This window comes from Chroicocephalus ridibundus, chromosome 2 (genome assembly GCF_963924245.1).
Source record: "Chroicocephalus ridibundus chromosome 2, bChrRid1.1, whole genome shotgun sequence".
In the NCBI taxonomy this organism is placed as follows: domain Eukaryota; kingdom Metazoa; phylum Chordata; class Aves; order Charadriiformes; family Laridae; genus Chroicocephalus; species Chroicocephalus ridibundus.
Window position 1 is genome coordinate 74,694,905 of NC_086285.1, and position 22,791 is coordinate 74,717,695.

Genomic DNA, 22,791 nt, shown 5'->3' on the forward strand with positions numbered 1-22,791 from the left:
AGGGATCAGCATTATTAGGTGTTGGCAGCTCTAAATGCAGAATAAGCTGACTGAAGCAGATCCCGCCTGTTCAGACCCTTCCCTGGGGGTTACCAGCTGTGCTTCAGGATGTCTGAATGTGATGTGTTGTCATTTCTGAACTGCTGCAGGTTGCAATCCAGTTTGCTAAAAGACCCTGGAATTAGGAATGGTTTAATAAAGTTGATGGTAAATTGCTGTTATTCAAGAGGTACTCTTTGAGCCATCTTCGCTTGTTCAGAAGAGAGACAGGAGAGCAGCACATGCACTCTCCTTAGACTCAGGCATCCCGATTTATACTGCCTCCATGCTGCTAATCAGGTCGCTCAGCAGTGCTGCTAAAACGCCCCATAAATGCAACCGTCATAGCTACAGGAAGAAGTATTCATAGTTCTGCTTCCTTGCTTTGTTTTTTAGAACACAATGACTGATACCCGTAACTTTTGCCTTCCGTTTGCCATACAAAAATATTCCCGAGCACTGATTTTTTTCTCTGCGATATGCCTAGTCTGTTGAGATTTTGTGTGCTTGAAAGGTTTATGTAGACTTGGAAGGGAAAATCTGCTCAGCTATTTGTTGGCCTCCCTCTAGTGGCTGTTATCGGGGAATAAAAATAGGGCTGTGACGAAGTGGACCCCAAGGTTAAGTATGTGCATTAAACATTGTATGAAGATGAAAGGAAGTATACTTGGGAAGAAGGCTTATGCCATAGCGACATATGACACAGAATTCCTGAGTTACTGCCAAAGCTCAGTTACTGTTCTTTCAGTCCTGAAAATATTTATCTTGCTACTTCCTTCCCCGCTTTCCATCTCTCCCTCTGTGTCCTTACATATAACAATCTAAGAACACTGGTGGCCCACAATCTGCGTGTAGAGAGGTTTGGGGTTTTTTTCCAGTCCTGTTAATCGGCCAAGACAAATATGCAAGCCCCTGTTTTTCAGACATGGAGAAGGGCTCCTGTGCCGGAAAGCGTATCTGATTTTTCTAACCACACCCATTGATTTAGTAAAAGATGCTGTTTTCTCTTACAAACCTTGTCCCAACAGGTATATAAATAACAGGTAAGATATGGGAAGTGCAGCGTCTTTATTCCATTTCCAGTGCTTTTCCACCAGTTCTCTGCAGTAAATATCAGTATCTTTGACAAAAGGGCATCTCCGTGTATAACCAGCAGTTGCGTTCTTGCTTTTAAGATCTTTCTGACCGTGACTCATTACCTTTTTGCTTACCAAATGTGAACATTTGTCTTTTAGACACAAGAAGTGGCAGGGATGATACAGTCTTATAGAAAAAGATAGCAGTGACAGTGTAGCAAGACAAAAGTTGGGGCTGGAAAACAGCCCATTAAAAATGTCAAAAGTGCAAAGATCCTCCAGCTGCAACAGAAGCTTTTTTCCCTGGTGTCTCTTTTTGGATCTTTTGCGCTTTGGCCGCCAGGTGTTAAGTGGGAGGTGAGGTTTGCAGGCAGGATGAGACAAGCTGACCCGAGCTGCATCTACAGAACACCCTAAGGAAACCCACCTCATGAGTTCGTGCTTCTGGCACAGCAGAAATTAAGATTGCTGCTGTTCTCTTGACTGCTTCTGTTGGTGTTGTAGCCTGGGGTTTTGCTAGCTAAAAATACCAGTTGGGTTCCACCTGAACCTCACTCTGGGACAAGGTTCTCTGCCGATGTCTCAGCTCCAGGCACTCCACAGTCAGGGGGTATGTTTTAAGCTCAAACTTATTTGCAAACATACAGGTAGAGTTAAAAAGCCACTTGAGGTCACCTGTTCCATATATGCAAATCCCTCTGACATAATGGCCTGCCAAAAGAGAAAGAAAAAAAAACAATGTCAAAATCAAGGATCCAAATCATTCTTTTTTGAGAAGTTTTATCTGCAAAGCCACTGTAAATAATTTCCTACACAAGAAACATGCCAAATGGCCTACAGGACGTGCAATGGGAATAAGTATGAAAAATGGGATGAAATGAAGAAAGTTACTTCAGAATATATAGTGAGCAAAATAAGGAGATAGTTCAGAAAAGAAGTGTTACTACTTGAGACTCTTTCTCAGACAAGGCTGAAACACACCAAAATGTTCCTTCTGTTAGTGAAGAGAAACTCATACTTCTGCTCGGACTAGATTTCCCACTAACTAATTCTGGCTGATATTGGTGTAATTTCACTGATTTCAATGTAGTTATGCCGATATAAAACTGCTGCAACTGAAGTTGACTGAAGTTCTCAAAAACTTTCCCCTCAACACAAACAACTATGTTATGGATTAAGAATTCTTGAAATAAAATTCGTATCATTAGCATTTTGGCATTCCCTTTCTCATTCCACTTGGATATGTCAGAATTAGTAGCAGTACGCAATGTACAAACAAGTGACTGAAAAATTGAGCGTGCCATACAGAAGATTATCTACTGCTAATGTTACATCATGAAATAACATGACATAGGAAAAGTCAAAGCTCAATCATCATTGCCAGCATGCAGGTCCTTAGGTTCCTCGTCAGCTGTGGCTCTGGCAGGCATCAGTGCCCATTTGAGAGCTGGGATTTATCCGAGTCCACACAGGACACCTTCCATGCACACTGCCGTTGGCTCTAGCTCATCTGTGTCCCAGCGAGAAACATACACATGGGCTATTCCCACCCACCTGCGAGAAAATTCCCCCAAGGCCTTCAAGAGAATAGTCAGCTAACTCATGTGAGCTCTAAGCGCTGTCAAATATCCACCTTTCCAAGGCTGATATATTCAATAAAATTCCTGATGAAGAAGCAACTGTTCCAGCTTCCTCACTGTTTATGTGGCTACTATCATTCATATATGGACTATGAAGGAGATGACTCCTTTTTAATGTCTTCTCTCCAATGAAGTGCTGTCTAAAAACAGTATCACATTATGATCAGAGGCTATAGGAGTACAGAAACAACAGTCGAGTGTTTTCACTGTATGAACAGGAAGAAGAAATAGAGCAAAAAGTACACATCACCATGACAGCCTCCATGGCTCTCTTCCATATCAATCCACTTCACGGCTTTCAGGTCACCTTCCCATGAAGCGTTGGGCATGGAGCCTGGGACACCTGCAATTAGAGAACAGAAAATCAAATGATTAGTTCTTTTAACAGCTATGTGTTCAGGTTTATGTCCACTCTCTGGGACCTTTCTCCACAGAACTGGGATGTGTATGGAATATGTATCAACAGATGCCTATCTGTTAGCCTTTTTGTCAAGTTTCTTCATTGAAAGCTGCTTTTGTGACATAAACAAGATGTCAGCCCAAGAGACCTAAACATTTCACTTGAGAAATAAAACCCCTCTTTTGCAGCAGCCTCAGAGTGATACTGCATGCATGTACTCATGTCACCTTCCCAACCAGCACTGCCTTCCAAGGGATATTTGAACACTGAGCCACCGACACCTAGTATCTTCACGTGAATTTGGTGGTAAATACTTTCTTTTTTTTTTTTTTTTTTTTTTTTCAAAAAAGAGGCTAACAGAACAAATTCAAGCATGATACAACTGGATGGAGCTGTTGAAACTCAATTATAGCCTGTAATGTTATATAATTATATATATAAGTCTAGGCAGGTCACAGGACCTATCTAGGAGATAAACCAGTAAGAGGACCTCTCCTCATCAGTAAATGATCAAGTCCTGCTATAACCTGGCAAACATCCATTTTAAGTAATTAAGGGGGAAATGCTGAACATGCAGTGTTTGGTATTTGCTGAAGAGTAAACAGGCAACATGTATGCAATATGTAGGCAACTGCTGTGAGTCAAAGGGATTTCAGTATCTTCAGCACAAAGCAGTAACTATACCAGACCATTGCCACGGGATGACGTCTTTGCCTCCGAAAGCAAGAGCAGATCAGGTAGGTACAGCGAGGGAAACCTTGTGCCTGGTCTGTACTGCAGTATCGTATTCAATTCAGTGAAAGAAGTTCATTGAAGTATTTTCTAAAACTGTCTTCAGAATACAGAAAAAAAACCCAAAGCCCCAAGGTATAAAATAATAAAAGCTTTCTATGAACCCAACCCTTTCAGCAAATTTTATCTTTCTTATTGGCTCAATCAGTCATTGAAGAACAAAACAATGATACGGACTGTGTAACTGCCACCTGATGTACAAACTGCTTCGCTAAGAAAGCTGGAAAAGCTACAATTTCTCACTGTAGCGCAAACACTTGTATATAACTTATCTGCCTGCTTGGAAAAAACTAATCGTCTTTTCTTCTTTCCTGCCCAGCAAGCAATGACAAATGCTGTACCTGAGCTATCAAAAGGCAGAACAGGCAATGTGTGGGGAGCCAGCAGGTACAAAACCACAGATGTTATTTCTGCTTTCTCCAAACGAAGCTGAAAGCAAAGGAGAAGACTGACTTGCTCAAGTGCAAAGAATTACTGCAGGGTTACTGCTGAGGATTACCTGGCACTCAAGCTTTTTAACAAACGCGGCAGAAGTGCCAGCACTGGCTGGTGGCAGTGACCGGGGAGGAGAGGATTTGTACCAACCTGGCTGCTCCTCACGCGCCCAAGGGGGTGACAAGGCAAGCTGGGCATCGCCGCTCTGTGCCGCTCACGCACCGCTGAAGCTCAGCCCCTACCCCACAGCCCCCCGTAGCAGATAGCCCTCCTCACTAGCAAAACTGCGATTTTCGTTGATCTGTGTTGTACACACAGGGGCTGGGGAGTTCAATAGTGATGCCAGTATTAAGTATTATTACTATTAATAATTACTATTAACCCTGCTACTACCCTAATCATAGCTGATGCAAAAGTTAATCTGGTTTAACAGATAAACATGTTCAAATGTTTTTCTTCCAGATTTTTAATAGGGATATTTAAAACCTGTTATTCCTACTTACTCCTGTTTTCTTTTTAAAGGAAACGCATGTATGAGTGTCAGGGAGGGAACCATGCAGCTTTTTATGAAAACATCTTCATGACATTTGTATTATTATCTGTCATTTGTACTAACTCTGTATATTGAAAGACAGCCATTTTCCTCGATTTACAGTGAGATGAGAACGAAGCCTTTTAGAGCTTATACCAAATGCATAATAGCACTGGTTTGCAGTTGTGGGACCTGTGCAAAGACAGGGAACCTAAGCCCTTCAAATACGATTTTTAACTAAAATAAAATTGACATTTTAATCTCCAGTTCTGACCTCTCTCTTTCTTTAAGGGTAATTAGCCCATCTTCCTGATTTTCCTAACTTCATTTAAAATGTGTATTAATATAGGTTATTTACTTTGCTGGTTAGCTACAATCCTAAACAGGGTGATTTGCCAGCGGTTCTGTAAAGCACAATTTCAACTGGTGACTGCAGCACACGCAAGAAGCCCTCTGTGCCGAAACGGTAGCTGAGAATGTGTCATCATCCTAACTTTGGTGATTTACTAAAAAATAAAGGTGAAAGCAAAGTAAGATTTTGTTACTACTTTGGTTTTTTCTGTTCCTTTCCTGGATGGCAACAAGTACAATACATGGTTTTTTTCTGTTCCTTCCTTAGATGGCAACAAGTAGAGTCACCATAACGCAACAACTGTTTTACTTGTGAGCTTGTAAGAGAAGTGCAGGGAAGGAGAAAGGAGATCCTAAAGGCACCGGATAATGTCAGGGGCGGTTGAGTTTGGAGTTGGGTTTTTTTGAGAAATTGGATGGGAGAAAGGTTAAACATCAGGGTTGGTTTTTCTTCTGTTTGCTTGCTTTGCTCTGTGTTTTTAAGGATAGCTTGTTCCTGGTAAGTAAGGGTGGTGGTTTGCAAATAGCGAGTCATGACTTTTGTATCTGATGCAAAAAAACTGTATGACCCAACAGCAGAACTACCATAGCACTTTGCCATAAACAGAGATATATGTGGCAGCTATAACCAGAACTTCGTGACATTATTTCTCTCCCTCTGTATATTGGGCTGTTATCAAATAAAATAACATGCAAAAAAATGTGGGTTTGTCCTGGGGAAAATTCGGAAAATATTACTCCTCCGCAGAAAGCATTAAGCTAAGATAACACTTTATAAAAAGACAAAAAGAGGCAGTGATGGCAGGGGATAAACACTTTAAATGGCCTGGGATGTGCATTACTATCCCAAATTAAAAACCTGTTCATAACAGATGGCAGTAAATGTGGTGGTGTGCAGAAAGACTTGGAAAATGCTGACACGGTGGGAAAGCAGAAAAATGACGGACAAAACAGGAACAATCCCAGGACATCCACAAAAACACTGGAAGGCACTGCCTTCCAGGAATACAAAACTACTGACTTCACATTATTCACCATCTCCCAAATTGAGTAAACTAGGCATTTTTGTAAGTTAATTAAAGAGTGGAGGAATGTGTAGCTCAGCACTGGGAAAAAAAAATGGATTTACCACATTTTCCTTTAAATATTTGTTTGAGCGACTGATTTCAGATTCAGAAGATGTTCGGGGGTCCTATTCTTATAAATACAGCTTGTCTGAAAAGTGGTGCTGATGGTAAAAGTTAATATAAACTTCATCATGAGTTGCTCACTCTACTTTTGTCCAGCTCTCGTTCTCCCACTCCATCGAGGTTAGTGGAGTTTTCTCCCCAAAAACAAGGAGGAGAGAAGGGAAGAGCCACCTCACAGGCAGCGGTACTGAGCACTGCCCTGGAAACAAGTTTGCCACCACCAGGTCTTAGAAAGAGCCACCAGCAGAACTGCAGTGCTCGCGTGTGAAGACAGACACGAGTGACTAGAAAGATGTGCCAGCCCCTCCGATGCCTTTAATTTCATGTCTTCCCACGGTGGCGGAAGTTTGGAGGCAGGAAAAACACTGCTTCAGAGCCTGGACCTCATTCACAGCACAAAGGCAGCAGAGCCTGCTTCTCTGCTAAGCTCTTCCTGGTTTTTTGCCAGTGCAATTCCATTGAGAGCTGATCTGTATGTGTTGGCTCCAAGAGACAGCCCACTCCCTTTCCTCCTTGCTACTGTGTATTAAGAAGACAAACATAGGCAGCTTACACAAAACGAGTCACTGCGTTGGCATTTCGGTAACACACACATAAACCGACATTGGGCTGGGAATCTTGCAGCATAAAAGGCTGCCTGATTTGCCTTGACCTTCCAATCCTGTACCTGTGATTCCAGGATCAAACCCACACATCAGTTCAAACCTAGCTGCCCATGGGCTAGTCTCCGACAGTCCACTGAAGCAGCCTGTGCTTCCTCGTCGGCATCTCTCTCTAGGGAAAGGGACAACTTCTTTACACTTACGTGCCACCAACTGATCCAAGCTTTTCTCCTGCACTTTATAAGCTGGTGCACAGGAATTTGTACTTCAGAAATCTGCCTGGAATGGTGTACATATCACCCTCGGGAATATTATTCTGCAAGACCTGTTTGAAATCAACTACAACTTTTGCTGGACTTCGGGGCCATGTATTTATGTTTGGGAAACATGCAGGACTTGGGGTGGGCCATGTATAGGGGGGCAAGTGCATACCCTCTCCCCTACATGTGAAGGCATGCAGCCCACTAGTGTGTGAGAGGGATCTGGAAACAAATCCCTTTGATGGCTTTTGGAGAAGCAAGATGGTACAAGGAAGTACATATGGGACTAGTAAGACAGTGTGGCCAAAGACGATGGAAGCCAAGTGGATGCCAAGCTGTGTCCCTAGGTCTTCATGGACCAGGGCAGCTGCTCCTAAGCATGAAGGCGTACAGTGTCCTTGAACCCAACACACTGCAAAGCCCACCATCCCTGGGACCTCCCTTACCCTGTTCTCCCTAGAAGACAGGTCAGCCAAGTGGATAAACGTCCAGGACACTAAATGCAAGGAGGCTCATTGCTTACCACTAGTGCTGACAACACAGGCTGTCACCTGCATGGGTGTTTCTGCATGTGAAACAACAGGAGTGGCGACAACCTGTTGGTGGGCACCAGCAAGAGCCACAGCTGGAAACACCTCCATTGAGAAGAAAGCCATGGTGGCCACCACAAAGGGCTGGCACCATGCAATGGCCAAGTGGTGGCAAGTGCTGGGGCAGGGAACTCCATGCCCTCCCTGGACCTGATGCCCTACCTGGGATCCTGTTCAGCGTCACCCAGAAGTGCTCGTCAGGGCTGTAGGTGTCCTCGGACCATGCCAGCAGATCGATGGCACGCTGGTCCTGCAGCACAAATTCCACGAAGGGTCGGGTGACAGCCACGTACGCAGAGCCAAAGTAGATGGTCAGGTTGTGGGGGGGGGGCGCCTTGCGCAGCTGGGGGGTGACCAGCCTTGAGGTTTTGTGCCCGGTTCCCTCCCTGTGGACGTATTTGGTGCGTGCAGTAACATGGGGTGGTGGCAGCACCCCGGGGGTGATGTTCTTGCCCCCAAAGCTCTTCAGCAGCCGGACGATCTCCCGGTTGGTCTTCAAGGGGAAGTCCTGGCCACAGGTGTTGAGCAGGTAGCGCCAGGGCACGGCCGAGGCCAGCAGGTCCCTCATGCAGTGGAGGTCAGCCCGCAGGCGGGAGATGCCGCCGTAGACCACCTGCTCCGCCCGGGAGGCGAGGAAGGCGTTGGGGAAGCAGCCCACCAGGCGCCGCACCGCCTGCTGGAAGGGGGCTGGCGCCTTGGCATCCACGTGGACACAGTAGACATTTTGGGGCATGTACACTGCCCTGAAGAGCCGCTCGAAGGTCTCAAACTCCTTGTGCACGGTCATGACATAGGCAAGGGGGAAGGCGGCCTCCTCAGCCGAGAGGGCGCGGGTGATGTAGTGGCTGCGGGACACGTAGGTGCTGCAGGGGGCTGCCCCCAACCATGGCTGCAGCTGCGGGCCCCTCAGGCAGGGGGCCCGGCCGGCCAGCAGCGTGCCGCACGCCCGCTCCAGTGCCATGGCTGCCTGGGAGCCCCTTCCACCCACCCCTTGCCACCCGCCATGCCACAGCAACATGGCAGTGCCCAGCAGCCCCACGGTGGCCACCAGCAGCCCCACCACCACCACCACCCGCCGCCACCGCATGGCCCACGCTGCCAGTCTCAGCCCACCCCTGGCCTGGCCAGCTGTCCCGGTTTGAGCAACACAGGACTAATTCCTCTTCTAATGCTTGGGAAAACTGCGCTTTTAGAAGACTTGGGTGTCTGTGAAATATTGAATTTGTGAAAATATTTACTTTGTAGCCAGCTATGGTACGCGGGTTTCAAGGTCTCAGTGTTTCTGAGTTAGCCAGGTGCGGGGATGAGGAGCAGCAAGACCCGGGCACTTGACCCAAGTTGGCCAACAGGAGTATTTCATACCATGAACATCACATTCTATATAAATAGAAAGTTTTCTGAGGAGTTTTCTCTCTCTTCCTTAACGGCAGTGATCCTGAGAAGTCCTTGCCCCAGTGCCAGACTGCAGAGGCCTTGCCTTCCTCCAAAAGCCATAGCGCTCGTGGCGTCCGACATTTGCTGTCCCCTGCTGGGAGTGCACAGCTTCCTGCTCATTTATTTGTCTCACTATAATCCTTGTATATTTTATATTGGTACCAGTATCACTACTGGTTCTTTAGTATTATTAATGTTGATTATTTAGTCTTACTCTATTAAATGTGTTTATATTTCAACCCTCGTGTTTCCTTGTTTTTCCCGATTCCCCTTCCCAGATGGGGAGGGGTCGTTGGGTGAGAGAATCGTTGTCTAAACGACCATAAATTGCCCTAGGTTCCTCAAACCATAACACCGGCACCTCCTGAGCGGTCCCACACCAAGAGGAAACAAAGCAAGGCTGACCCATGAGATGCACCCCCGCCAGCCGCCTCCCACGCTGGGGAAGGGCAGCCTTGCCACCACCCATGGCTGGCCCAGCACCCTGGGGTGCTCCCTGCATCTGACACATTTCCAGACTGAGCCCCCAGGCTGGTACAGGCACTGCTGGGGACAAGGGGATGCACACCCCATGGGGCCCGCCGTGCCCTCACGGCCCTCCTGGCTGCATGAGAAGTCCCACTCTTGGACACAGGGCTTCATTCCCAGGCTCACTCACAATCTATTTTTAGGCTTTCCAGAAGTAAATTAGGTTTGTTTTCGAGTGGGTTTTTTTTTCAGCTTTTGTCATTTTACAGAGCTGCTCAAGGGAGAAATTAGGGTTAAACTGTCAGTGTTAGGAGGATGGAGAGAAGCTGATGAGCAAATGTAGGTACAATGGAAACGATCGCCTCCTAACCCTGTACAGCAACAAAAATTTGTCTGACTGGGCTCATGAGACAGCATACAAGAACAATCTGCTCTGAAATCCTGGTTTGTCTGTTTTCTTGTTTGTCCTGCGAGACAAGCTCTCCCACCTGTCCATGGGAGGGAGGTGGCTAGTAAAGATATGGGGGAGTCCTCAGAAGAAGAGATTTTTCTTTTAAGATCAAGTTGAAACAATGGACAAAAAAACCCCACCACCCCTCCTTAAAAATGTACAAAGGCTCAATTTTGTATTTTGCCACCATAAATTTTCATTTCATTGGGATATGCAAATGCGAAAATGTGTGTGTGGAGGGGTGAGGGGTTAACTAAAATAAACTCAAGATTGTCAAGCTTTAAAGCAGACCTCAGAACCTGGAGAGAATGAAATAAAACTCAGGAAAAACAGAAGCTTATTTGAAACTACTTCTTTCAAGACAGCAGTCTGAATTAAGGCAATGCATGTCCTCTCCTTGAGCTGTGAGGCTGTTGACAGTCATAACAGAGCTAAACTGCACCTACTGTGTTGAATCACCTGATGGATAATAAGGAAAGCTTCTCATTTCTGGTAGCTTCATTTGATTATATGTTTTGAATTAAGTTTTTCTGAGCTGTTATTGACCCATAAACTAACTCTAGTGTCTTTGGTAGGGTTAGGGGCAGTCCTGCATCAGAGGAGCTGAACTCTACGGGGCTGTTCAGGAAACACCTGCTTCCTGGAGTGGGAGTGAGCTGGACCTGTGGGGACACGCTGGGCATCGAGGACAGCCAACAGGAGAGCCGCTCTGCAGGAACTGCTGGTGCCCACCCTGGCACCCGTTCAGGCATGGCTCTTCCAACTTCCACCCGAGCTGCCCAGGTGGGTGCTGGCCTCGGGGTTTGTCTCTCAACACACATAACACAGCTGTAGGCGTGGTCAGATGAATTTGCTCGTAGGTGAAAGGAAGGGACAGGTTCAGGTAGCCTGACTGGAGTTCCCCTCTAACAAAACCAAGGGCTGTTGGCAACTCAGCATCTGGGAACGTCAAGAAAAGTCTCTGTTACTGCAGCTGAGCTGGAGTTTAGCTGCTTACATGCATGAGTTGTGACAGACATTACCTGATGACAGAATTTAGAAAGAAAAAAGTTCTTCCTTAAATTACTGTCATCTGATTCTGTTATTCAAGGAGTTTTTCTGTTCGAAGCCTATTACACCAATGTCAGATAGTTGTAAAGACAGAGAAGCAAGGGAAGGAACACAAGCCCATTTACTAGCTGTGGCTTTTCAAAAAGACTTCTTGAAGATATATCCTTCCTTATCCTGTTGTCACTGAGTAGTGTTTTAGTGAGAAGCAAACGATTGGTTGAGAAGCAAGGTATTGTTCCTATTGAAAGCAGTACTTAAATTCCAATGACTGCGGATTGCACAGAGACCAAACCCTATTTTAAGTTATATCTTCTCAGATTAACTACAATATCTGAATGGTGGATAGAGCACAAGAGTAATTGTTGAGGAAATTCTGCCACAAAGTGATTGCTGTGAGTGTGTTGCAACACCTTCCCTTAAGCAGGTTTTTCAAAAGAGGAAGGTTTTGATGATGAGATTACGACAGCTTTGCAAGCATGAGACTCAATAACAGTCACAGGAAAATCCCTATATTTTTGTGCCTTATTGCTATGAGAAGTTCTTGCTCAATCAGGAAGTCTCATTAAAATAATGGAGAACATGAACAAGAGAGCAAGGATTAGTTATATGAGTAAAGCTGCAGACATAGGAACAAAATACTTTCTGGAACACGGCTTATTCAACCAGCATCACTGTCTGGAATCATATCAAAAAACTTCTGCGTCTGTCTGTCTGTCTTTTGAAGGATGGGCACTAAGCTAAGGAAAAGGAACAATTTTAACAGGCAGAAAATAACCGCAATATTGCATATTAGTATGATGCATGTGTAGTGGAGAAGGTTGTTCCAAGAGCCTGTCTACAAACTACAGTGGGAGGGAGAGGTACCAAAGTAGTTTTGAGTGATTAAGTTGCTGTAGTGAGAAGCTCAGTGCAAACTTAATTGTCTGGAAAAAACACAGGTCTGTGTGTTTGTACAAGGAAACAGCCATATAAAACCTTAAAGATAAGGAGCTGGATAACGTGATTTATTAATTTGCTAGCAATGCTACTCAGAATTTTCTGGCATTACTCTTGTATCTCACACCCATATCCAAGGGAGGTGAATGAGATGTTCCTTGAGAGCCACCAGCTCTCATTTGGATGTAAAGCTACTACTTCAGATAAACTGCAGTGAAATTTTAACAAGGACAACTTCCATCTCTCTTGAGAACGTACTAGCTTGACTCACAGCATTACCTGCTACATGCCTGCCATTACCTGAGACATACTGTCTGCCAACTATTTTCCTTATTTTTCTGTCTACCATTCAGCTCCCAACCGTGGAGCTGACATCAGGATGGTGCAGACATATTTTCAAAGTTTTGGGGGTGGTTTAGCACTCCACTCACAGACAAAACTATCCAACATTTTCATTTCTTCCCGATCATTGGTAAAATGAATGAATATGTTAGCAACCTTCATCCTGCCTGGAGAGAGCTGGGGTGAGTCTGATTTTTTGCACTTAGATAGACACAGTATGCAAATGTGTCAAAAACACTTAAAATTGTGCTTGGCACACAGCTGGAAAAGTTCGCACAAGCTGGAATGCAACATCATCTTCCACAGATTCCCAATTTCTGTGTCAGATTGTCAGCAACAGGAGAAAAAACCTCAAAGATACCAGGCTGAGGTTGCGGATGTCCCCAGATGCCTGTGCTTGACAGGAAGCTGCTGGAGGCCTGGTGGTTCTGGGATCTGTGCATTCAGATCAGAGTGCGGTCTGGGTTTGTGGGCTTGCACAGGACACTGTGGGCTAGCCCCTCTAGTAATTGGCTACCTCCTATTCACGCTGATGCAAAGTTTGTCTAGTTTTGCAGCAGGCAGCAATGGCATGCTGTGTACCCAATGTCCCTTTTGGGCTGGCACAAGAGCAAAAGTGTGCTTTTTTTACCCCCCGTCTCTGGGACATATGACCCACAGCAGGTCCCCATTCTGCAGGCTTCTTGCAGAAACCAGGAATAAAAGTGGTTCTGCCCCGGCACTTTCCTTGCAGAACCCCAGCTTGACTTAAACCAAGGGACTGCCAAGCGCCACTCGTGATCTCTGTGGAGGGATGTGCATGACCAAGGCACATCCCAGAGGTGGGACCATACTGTCCATGGGTGGCTGGGTGAATTTTGTGCCAGCCAGCCAGACAGCAGGGAAGAGGGGTGCATTACTGTGGCTAATGGCTGGCATGGCTGCTAACCATCTTGCACTCCATGTAAGGGCAAATGTCCCCCGAACTAGTTGCTGTTGCTCTCTGCAGTGACAGGAAACAAAACATTGCTGAGCATGGCACCATTGCTGCATCGCCAGCATTTTCGGGGAGAGAAAGGAACCACATGTTAGGAGTCTTATCATGGGAGCTTAGAAGGGCCGCTCTCGCAGGGCAGGACACATCTGCAGCCTTGCTCAGTTGCCGGAACGTAACTAGGCACAGGACAGGAAATGAGTGGGTGATTTCTGTACCAGACACTTGCTACGTGCAAAATTTGCCTCGCAGCTCACAGCCTGAGGGGATTGCTAAGGATTTAACAGCCCTTATATTGGGACTGGCAACACTCGTTGCATCTCTGCAAAACTGAGATCAATGCCCCTGGCAAGTGATCCCCCCAGAGCCTGGTGTCCCCCCAGTACTTCCCTGCCATACGTGCATCTGAGTTGGAGACATGCGTACTGGGATGGGGTTATCGACGCTGGACTTGGGGTAAGGTCAAAAAAGCAGTGTGTCTGGATATGAATGCTCTCATGCAGGGATGTTTTGTGGCAGCCAGGAACAAGGATCCTGGATGAGAGTAATGTTGGTAGCACGTTGATATTTTTGGTTGTTGCTGAGCAATCAAGGCCTTTTCTGCTCCTCACACTGCCCCACCAGTGAGTAGACTGGGAGTGCACAAAAAGTTAGGACAGCTGACCCCGATTGACCAAAGGGATATTCCATGCCATATGACACCATGCTCAGCCTATAAAGCTGGGGGAAGAAGGAGGAAGGGGAGAAATGTTCGGTGTTACGGCCTTTTGTCTTCCCAAGTAACCGTTACATGTGATGGAACCCTGCATTCCTGAAGATGGCTGAACGCCTGCCTCCCAGTGGGAAGTAGTGAATGAATTCCTTATTTTGCTTTGCTTGCATGCGTGGCTTTTGCTTTACTTGTTAAACTGCCTTTACTTCAACGCAGGAGTTTTTTCTCACTTCTACTCTTCTGATTCTCTCCCCCATCCCAACTGGGGAATGTGAGCGAGTGACTCTGTGAGGCTTAGTTGCCAGCTGGGGTTAAACTACGACACAACTAAAACGTTAATTGTGTAACCACAATCAGCAAAGCAAATGTATCTGTGCAAAGCCTGCATCCAGAGCGCTGTGCTCTGTCTGTGCAACACAGTGCCTTTTGGAGACACACCGGCTAGTTGTGCGGCAGCGATTCCCCAACCGATTCCCTCAGTGACAATGCGACGTGAAGCGTATTCCTGAAGTTCTTGCTCCTCTTGTTCATAGCCCTCAGTTGTGCTGATGCAGTTTCTGTGGAGCCACACAGTGAAGCCTGGGGGAACGGTACCTTGCTAGGAATAATCCTTCCCCAAAAGCATCAGAGTAGAGACACAAAACCCAGTTTCTCCTGGTGGTAGCTGGGTTTCTTGTTATGCCTAGATTGCTTGTAGTATTTGGCCTGCTTGGATATCGTGGTACAACACTCCACTGCGCCTGTGTGCTCCCAGAAGAGTCATTCCCAAACTTCTCTGCTTCTCCACCCGATTTCTTGAGTCTTGACTGCAATTCACTTCTAAATCCAGCTGTAGCAACTCCTGCCCCTAGGAATGGAGAGGTCCTTCATATCCGCTAGTGAACAGAGTGGAGGGCACCTCAGGGCTGGCTCTGGTCAGAAGCCCTGTGGAGTAGAGGATGCTCTGCCAACATCTCTTCGTGATTAAATAGCTAAGACCTCATTTGCTTTTTCAATGGTATGGCACCTTGATGCACGTTGGTTAAGTTTTGAAGCTAAAGACAGCAACTATTAAAATGCTGCTGCCCCACCACAACAACAGAAGCTGTTGCACGTATTCTGGTAAAGCAGGTAAGAGGCAGCACCTCGGGTATGTTTCCCAGGCTGCAGTAACAGTTCTGGTCTCTTTGCAACAGGGCAGAGAGGACAGAGCCCAACTAGGCAAGAAGCTGTCAAGAGGGACTCGGAAAGAGTCTGTATAAAATAGGACATTCTTGGCATGCCTGAATTTGGGAGAAATTCCCTAAAATGAAACCTGAACAAGAAACTTGGAAAACAGCTGCAGGAGACTAGGAAAGAGACTTTGCACGTGCACAAGTGTGTTCAATCACAGCTTTGAGAGAAGGGGTGAGGATGGTGGTTAAAGTACTCTGGGAGATGAGCCTCTTACCTAAATAAATACTGCCGGCCCTGGTGATTTATTCACTGTCCCTGAACGTCCTGGTTGTTCATTCCCACTAAGCCCCTCTGGTCCTGCCAGCAGAGCCATTTATAGGACTGTGTATTAATCCAGGGCAAGGATCGATTACAAATAAACTCTTTTACATTTTCCAGGCTGGCGTTAACCTAGGTCATTTAAGACAGAAAGACCATCTGTATAGATGAACCTGGTGCCAGCAGCACCTAGTAGAAAGGCCGAAGTAGAAAACAGATGCTATTTTTGCAGGATATTGCAGTAAACTACCCGTGGCACGCAGATGACATTTGTTCATCAGACTATGGGCTAGCCCTTTTAACATGTTTATTTTGGCTGTGAGGATGCACTCTTGAATATTTCCTTATAGCTTACTTGTCAGTTGGAAGGTGTGCACGGTATAATTTTTAAAATTAAAGCAGACAAAGTTACGATTTTTTTCATTGAGATCAACATGAGAGAACTTCCTATAAGTAAAAGCTTTAGCACAAAGACTTGAGCACGTGAGTTTTAAACAGGCAAAGTTTCTAAGAGTGATATAACCCATGGGACTTTTAAGTTAAAGCTTCTATCTCATATCCTCATTTCCTACAAATATGTCTTAAATGCAATAACAAAAATTTGTTTGACTAGCAGTGTTGTATTTCCCAAATACATCTTGTCTGCATTGGAATGAAAATTGTACAGAAACTGTTGATACTGATAAAATACACGCAATGCCTTTAAATATTTCTGCCCTATCCTTCCAAGCTCGGATGTTAAAAAATGCCTGTATGCAAGTGGCATTGTAGAAGGTGGATCGAGCCAGGCTTTGACTGAAAGGCGAAGGGCTGGCTCCCGTTCCTCCTCTCCTTCCCATTTTCCTCTCCTTTTTGCTCATATCTGCATGTTCACCCCCATCTTTAATTTGTGCTGACTCCAGTGCTGACCAGATTCTACACCAAGTCAATTCAATTCAGAGACTTAGAAAAAAAGTAGATTGTTTTTCTTTAGATCTAGTGTGTTGAAATGGCAAAAGTCCCGGAACAGGACTGCTGGGCAGAAAGCAGTGGGAAGGGATGAGCAGGAGAAAATCCCCTATTTTGGCAACAATAAGGTTTTAGTGCTGAGCCGTCTTGTGCACCCTCACCCGTAGTACAGAAATGGGGCTGATGCAGAAGCGACAGTGCAACCACGCTCAGTTATTCTGCAGGTGAGACAATTCTGCAAAAGCAGTTTAATCCAATGCATTAGACTGGAAGTCAGGTGTCGGTGCTCCAGTGCTGCTTTTGCCCACGGCCTGGTTAAAGACACTGGGAATATCATTTTGCTCCTTTCTGCCTGCTTCTATGAATGGGGAATAATAGCACCGATCTCCCTTGTAAAAGCGTGTTGGTGTCTCTAAATGAGAAGTGCTGCTGTTACTCATCCTGACCTTTATTTTCGCACTTGAGCAATGTGTAAGTTACTAGTATGTGTATGTAAGTTACCAGCATACGTCAATGTACATAGTGCATACCCTTGAGGGATTATCACCTGAGACTGCCTGCATCCCAAATCATGCATATGCTGTGACCATATCACATGATAGTGGGGACAGGACCTTGGCTTGGAAGAGGATTCAGTAAACATACCCTAGGACTCAGTAGCATGGACTGTGGATGCACGCCTCTCCCCACCTCAGCCATGGTGACCAGAACCTACTTTCTGCTCTATGTGAGCAGAGAGGAGAAAGGTGGCCCAGTGGTTACGCTGCTGGGCTGGGACATGGCTGTTAACCTGCACTGCAGTGGTACGTGCTTCTTGTGAGAGCTGGGGGAAATGATTTAGGGCCAGTCACTTCAGGCCTAGATACTTTGCAAATACTTTCCCCTAATTCCCCCATGCTTCTTTTCCTTATCTCAAAAGTGACTTTCAAGAATTCTCTGTCACACAGGAGCCACGTGGGAGAAAAGTGGCCTGCCAGAAATACCAAAGGTAACTTAAGACTGTTATTTGAAAACCAACTGAATGGGAATTGAAAGTCTTTAGCCTTTAGGTGGGGCTAAAAAAAAAAGTAAATCGTGGTCTTTGTTGCATGACTCCGGTTAATAAGCATGCTACTTTAAGATTCAGGGACCAAACAATCTTTTTTTATCTTTTATCTGAACTGAGATTATCATGGCTATCTGAAATCACAAATATCTATTTGGTTTAGTTCTTTCATGATATGCTGTACATCCAAACTGGTCCTTAAATGATGTCTCCACTTGCCTGGAGGCCTACAACTATTTGTACTAACACCTGGACCACTGCCTGACACCATTATCTCCCTTTGATATGCCTGAAAAGCTAAAAGGAAGTGGCTTGGTCAAACTTGGACGTGAGGTTTTTGTTAGAGCTGGGAACTGAGTCCCAGGCTAACATTCCATGCACTGATAGAGACGACTTCTCATCCCAGCTCTGGATCTGACTTGGATACGTTCAGGTGCATGTCTGACACCCTATGCTATGCTTACAAGTTTGGATTCAAAATTCTGGACACATCAGCCCCTGAGTACATCTGTCAGACCTGCACGGCCACTTTTGGCCAGGTACCCTAAAGTGATGGCAGGGAAAACAAGGAAGAGGAAGAAAACGTATCTGTTGTGGAAATGTTTCATCTTTTTCGGATTCCTTTTTTGGATGCAAAGAGAACACACACAAAAAAGTGTTATGCCAACGTGCAACACTGGAAAGCATATGGTGATGATCATGGAAATAAACAATGAAATACGCAGCCTATGTAAACTACACAGTGCAGTACAACAAATGGCAACCAGCTAAAGCTTTCTGAATGTGGAGAACATATCTGGTCCCAGGTTGCTTTTGAGGCAAAGAGCTATAATAAGATCACAGCAACCGGCTTCCTGGAAAAGTCAGCTAGCTACAAATAATATATGCTGATGATTATACCGTAAATATCTCAATCAGTAATTGTTTGTGCATCATGTGCATGCCAGTTGTAAAATACAATTATCGGAAGATCAAGCGCTATTCTCAGAGAGTTATGTGATCATTTGAAAGCAGGCTGGCCTTGCAAGATGGACCCACAGTCTGCTGCTTAGGCTGAAGTAGACATGCTCTGCCTCTCTGTTACTGCTACCTGTTCTCGTTTCCCACAAGTTTACAGGAGGGAGAGGGTGGAAAGGCAAAAAAAAAAAAGACAAGAGAAGAAATTCATCCTTGCTTCCATTCCTTATATCCTTGCCTAGGGCTGCTGTGAAGCTCTAGGGAGTCGGGAGCAGTAAAGTCCTACCCAGGTACTTCTAAAAGCAATGTGCATGGGGGAGAAGTCCTGTGCATCTTCTGACCCTTTCCCAGTTGTATGAACAAGGTAAAACTAATTGTAAATATATAAGGTAAAGATGAAAATACTGGTTCTGATTCTGTTTCTCTGAACAAATCGTTGACTATGTACAATGGAATTAAGGCAATAGTTATGAGTACAGGGATTTTTTGCAGGTGTTACTGGAGAGCTGGTGTGTGTGCACATGTGTGTGCCCGCAGAAAAGCACATGATGACTAAAAGCAGATTCAAGCCTGAACTCAGATTTTCTGGCTCTGGAATAATAGATAGAGAGGGAGGAACTGACTTCTATTTGTGGAAGAATAAAATTCCCCCCAGCAAAATTAAGATCTTCTCTATAATGCTTACATAGCTTACATATTTTAATCTTTATTCCTTCTCTTTTCTTCACCTCAGTTTTTACAGGTAAAAGGCTTAAATCAGCTGAAATGTCCAAGGATTTAAATTTGCACTTAGATCCCCTGGGCTTCTTCCTGCTCAGATGCAGAATGGTAACGCACATCCTGCACAGCACAGTCACCTCTCCCCCAATGGTTAAAAAGGGCAAGTAAGCTTATTTGATAGACCAGCCTTTTATATCCATTATGATCAATTTATATCAATTAAACTTTGCATCTAGGCTTTGTCAAAATCATCCTCAGATGTATGTCTCTCTGTGTGCACGTGTGTTATCTACAGAAAACAAAAGTGAAGGCACACTCACCCGGGATCCTGTTCAGCGTCACCCAGAAGTGCTCGTCAGGGCTGTAGGTGTCCTCGGACCACGCCAGCAGATCGATGGCACGCTGGTCCTGCAGCACAAACTCCACGAAGGGTCGGGTGACAGCCACGTACGCAGAGCCAAAGTAAATGGTCAGGTTGTGGGGGGGGGGCGCCTTATGCACAAGTGTCCTCAACATGAAAGAAAAGAAAGAGTATAATTGCTCCCTGTGGACGTATTTGGTGCGTGCGGTGATGTGGGGGGGTTGCAGCACCCCGGGGGTGATGTTCTTGCCCCCAAAGCTCTTCAGCAGCCGGACGATCTCCCGGTTGGTCTTCAAGGGGAAGTCCTGGCCACAGGTGTTGAGCAGGTAGCGCCAGGGCACGGCCGAGGCCAGCAGGTCCCTCATGCAGTGGAGGTCAGCCCGCAGGCGGGAGATGCCGCCGTAGACCACCTGCTCCGCCCGGGAGGCGAGGAAGGCGTTGGGGAAGCAGCCCACCAGGTGCCGCACCGCCTGCTGGAAGGGGGCCGGCGCCTTGGCATCCACGTGGACACAGTAGACATTTTGGGGCATGTACACCGCCCTGAAGAGCCGCTCGAAGGTCTCAAACTCCTTGTGCACGGTCATGACATAGGCGACAGGGAAGGCGGCCTCCTCAGCCGAGAGGGCGTGGGTGATGTAGTGGTTCTGCGTGATGTACTCCGTGCAACTGGATTCGCTGAATGATGTTTTTAAAGCATTTTCCTTCAGAAAGGGTGCCTTATCTTCAATAAGTGCATTACAGGCTTCTGCTAAAGTTGAATTCACAGAGAGGTTCAGCCTCTGAAGAGATTTTTGTGCATGCAAATCAACAGCGTAGAAAACAAATGGAAGCGAAACACTGAGAACCAAAACAGCAACGAAGCAGTACCTGAGAATATTCATTGCTGCTCAGAAAGAGAGTCTCACTTGAAATATTGCAAAGAGGTCAGATCAGACACCACAAACAGCTTGTTTTGCTGGCTGCGCTTGCTTCCTGCCGGAGAACGCATGCGTCCACCTGATGCATAGTATGCAGCTGCCCGTCCTTACTTTCAATATTAATAGTTTCATAGACATTGTTGCTGTGGAAGCAGCACAAGTAACGAACAACTTGCAGACAGAAGCTGCTTCATGGCACCCTGAGGATTAAACAGACACATTGCATAATTACTACCTTGGCAACGAACAGACGGCACTACATATTTCACAGTGTCCCTGAATTCAATATCTTAACTGCACCCTCCCCACTCTCCTTGCATATAGCTGTAAAACTTCCTGTGCGTGCACCCTGTGGCAGGAAAACCTCATATTTACCTCTTGCATTATTCTATTTTTTTACTTATAGGAAGTATTTTTTTGAACCACCCAAGTGTATCAGTCATCGCTGCTTCAGAATTACGAAAGGCTTGTTCAGCATACCATGCCACTGCGTAAGGCCACCAACACTCACGTATTAGAAGCAGGACAGTCTTTTTTCCTCTGTGTAGAGTTATATCAGAGCCATTGGGTTTTTTCAGCAATGTTTTCTTCATTTGTAAATTTGAAATCTGCCAAATAGTTTCAGCTAAGGACGAGTTGTGATGAGCTCTGGGCTTACATCCATCAGAAGGAGCTGGGTTAGCGAAACCTGCTATTTAAACTACTTAAGCTAACCTTAGGCTTTCTGATGAGACATTCTTGTTTCTAAAAGCCTTGCATGCATTTGGTATAACAACATGTTTATACAATGAGCTTCTGGCATGGCTCTGACTGAAGTGAAATACTTGGTAACTCTCCCTCTTCTAACTCCGAGTCTGTTCATGTGGATCTGCTGCCATGAGACAGCATGACTGGACCTTATTAACTTTTTTCAACATCACATTATTTTGATGCAACATGAAGTAATGCTGAGGAAATATCAGATGATCTGAGATTACACCGATAAATGTTTTGACTGGGCAGTCCAGCATGCTACAAAAGCAGAAATACTATCACCAACCTTCCAGCTCATGCAGAGAAGCCACCTCAGGCGCTGGCAGGTCCCTCACAGAAGCTGCGCTTTCCTCCCATCCTGGCCCCAAACACTGCTGGGAGTCTCCGTTCAAACAGATTGAAGGCTGCAAGCAGGAGTTTCAACCCATCAGGTACAGTCACAAGCTGTAATGAGGAGAGGAGCAGTCGAGAAACTTTGTAAGGACTTGTGGCTAGATTGTCCCCCAAGAGGCTCACCGGTGCAGGACAGACCTGTCAGTCAAGCTTACCCACTGATGGCAAGCAGCAGAGCAGCTTCTCACCAGGGCGTCAGCAGGGACAGGTAGGGACAGCCGTGGTCACACTGGAGATCCAGTGCAGCCTTCTTTGTGGACACCAGCACCTTTGGAAGGAGGACGGCTCCGACGGAGCTGAGGGGCTGGAACGGAGGTGTGCAAAGTCCCAGGAGGTAACGGAGACTCGCCTTACTCGCCTGATGAGAAATCATCTGGAAAATGCTGCCACAGCCCAATGGTACAGCTTGTAGTGTTGTACTGTACTGTACTGTACTGTTGGGGATTCAGAGAGATGAGCAGATGCTGAGACCACTGTCCAAGTCCAGCAAAGAAATGTACAGCAAACACCACCGTGAAGGGACAACATATCCCAGTGCAGTGACTGGTGAATGCTGTCCTGATGTGCACAGACCTGCCTGGAACGCTTCAAGCCACTGCTCCTTCCTAATTTGATTGTTACAGTGAGTTAGGAGTGAACTAGGAGTGAACAACACTCACTTGCTTAACACTTTAGTAGCACAAACTGCCATGACCACCAGTGACTATAAGGCCAGCAGCCCCTTGCTCTCCTCTGTGCACTCCATGGACCATCGAGTTCAATGTCTTCCCAACTGCTCAAGTGAGCCAGCTAGCTACAAGAACCATTTCTTCCCCTGTGCCATGGTCTTAACATGAGACCTCCATCCAGCTGGAGTTAGGAAAATGTGGAAGGAGGAAAAGGGGCGGCAGGTGCCAACATTCCTGCAGGAGCCACTATTTTCTTGGAGAAGTCTCAGCTGGGGGCAGAAAA

At 45.9% G+C, this 22,791-nt stretch overlaps 1 protein-coding gene across 2 annotated transcripts; it reads right to left on the bottom strand.

The window, feature by feature from the left end:
• Positions 1–934: 934 nt before the first annotated feature.
• Positions 935–20,727, bottom strand: GCNT2 (glucosaminyl (N-acetyl) transferase 2 (I blood group)). Of its 2 annotated transcripts, none has more exons than XM_063323959.1 (3): positions 19,737–20,727; positions 3,006–3,098; positions 935–1,826 (listed from the first exon to the last, which is right to left on the bottom strand). In XM_063323959.1, the coding sequence occupies exons 1-3, from the start codon at positions 20,656–20,658 to the stop codon at positions 1,636–1,638; spliced, it is 1,206 nt and encodes a 401-aa protein (XP_063180029.1). In that variant the 5' UTR covers positions 20,659–20,727; the 3' UTR covers positions 935–1,635. The 2 variants fall into 2 exon arrangements, with proteins under 2 accessions (XP_063180029.1, XP_063180030.1); XM_063323960.1 differs by lacking the exon at positions 19,737–20,727 and adding an exon at positions 8,070–8,757.
• Between the last annotated feature and the right edge of the window lie 2,064 nt (positions 20,728–22,791).

Coding starts and splice junctions, on each gene's coding strand:
- GCNT2 (XM_063323959.1), bottom strand. CDS start 20,658: ATGAATATTCTCAGGTACTGCTTCGTTGCTGTTTTGGTTCTCAGTGTT. Junction 3,099..19,736: donor GACGCTGAACAGGATCCCGG/GTGAGTGTGCCT, acceptor CTCTAATTGCAG/GTGTCCCAGGCTCCATGCCC. Junction 1,827..3,005: donor GAGCCATGGAGGCTGTCATG/GTGATGTGTACT, acceptor CTCTTTTGGCAG/GCCATTATGTCAGAGGGATT.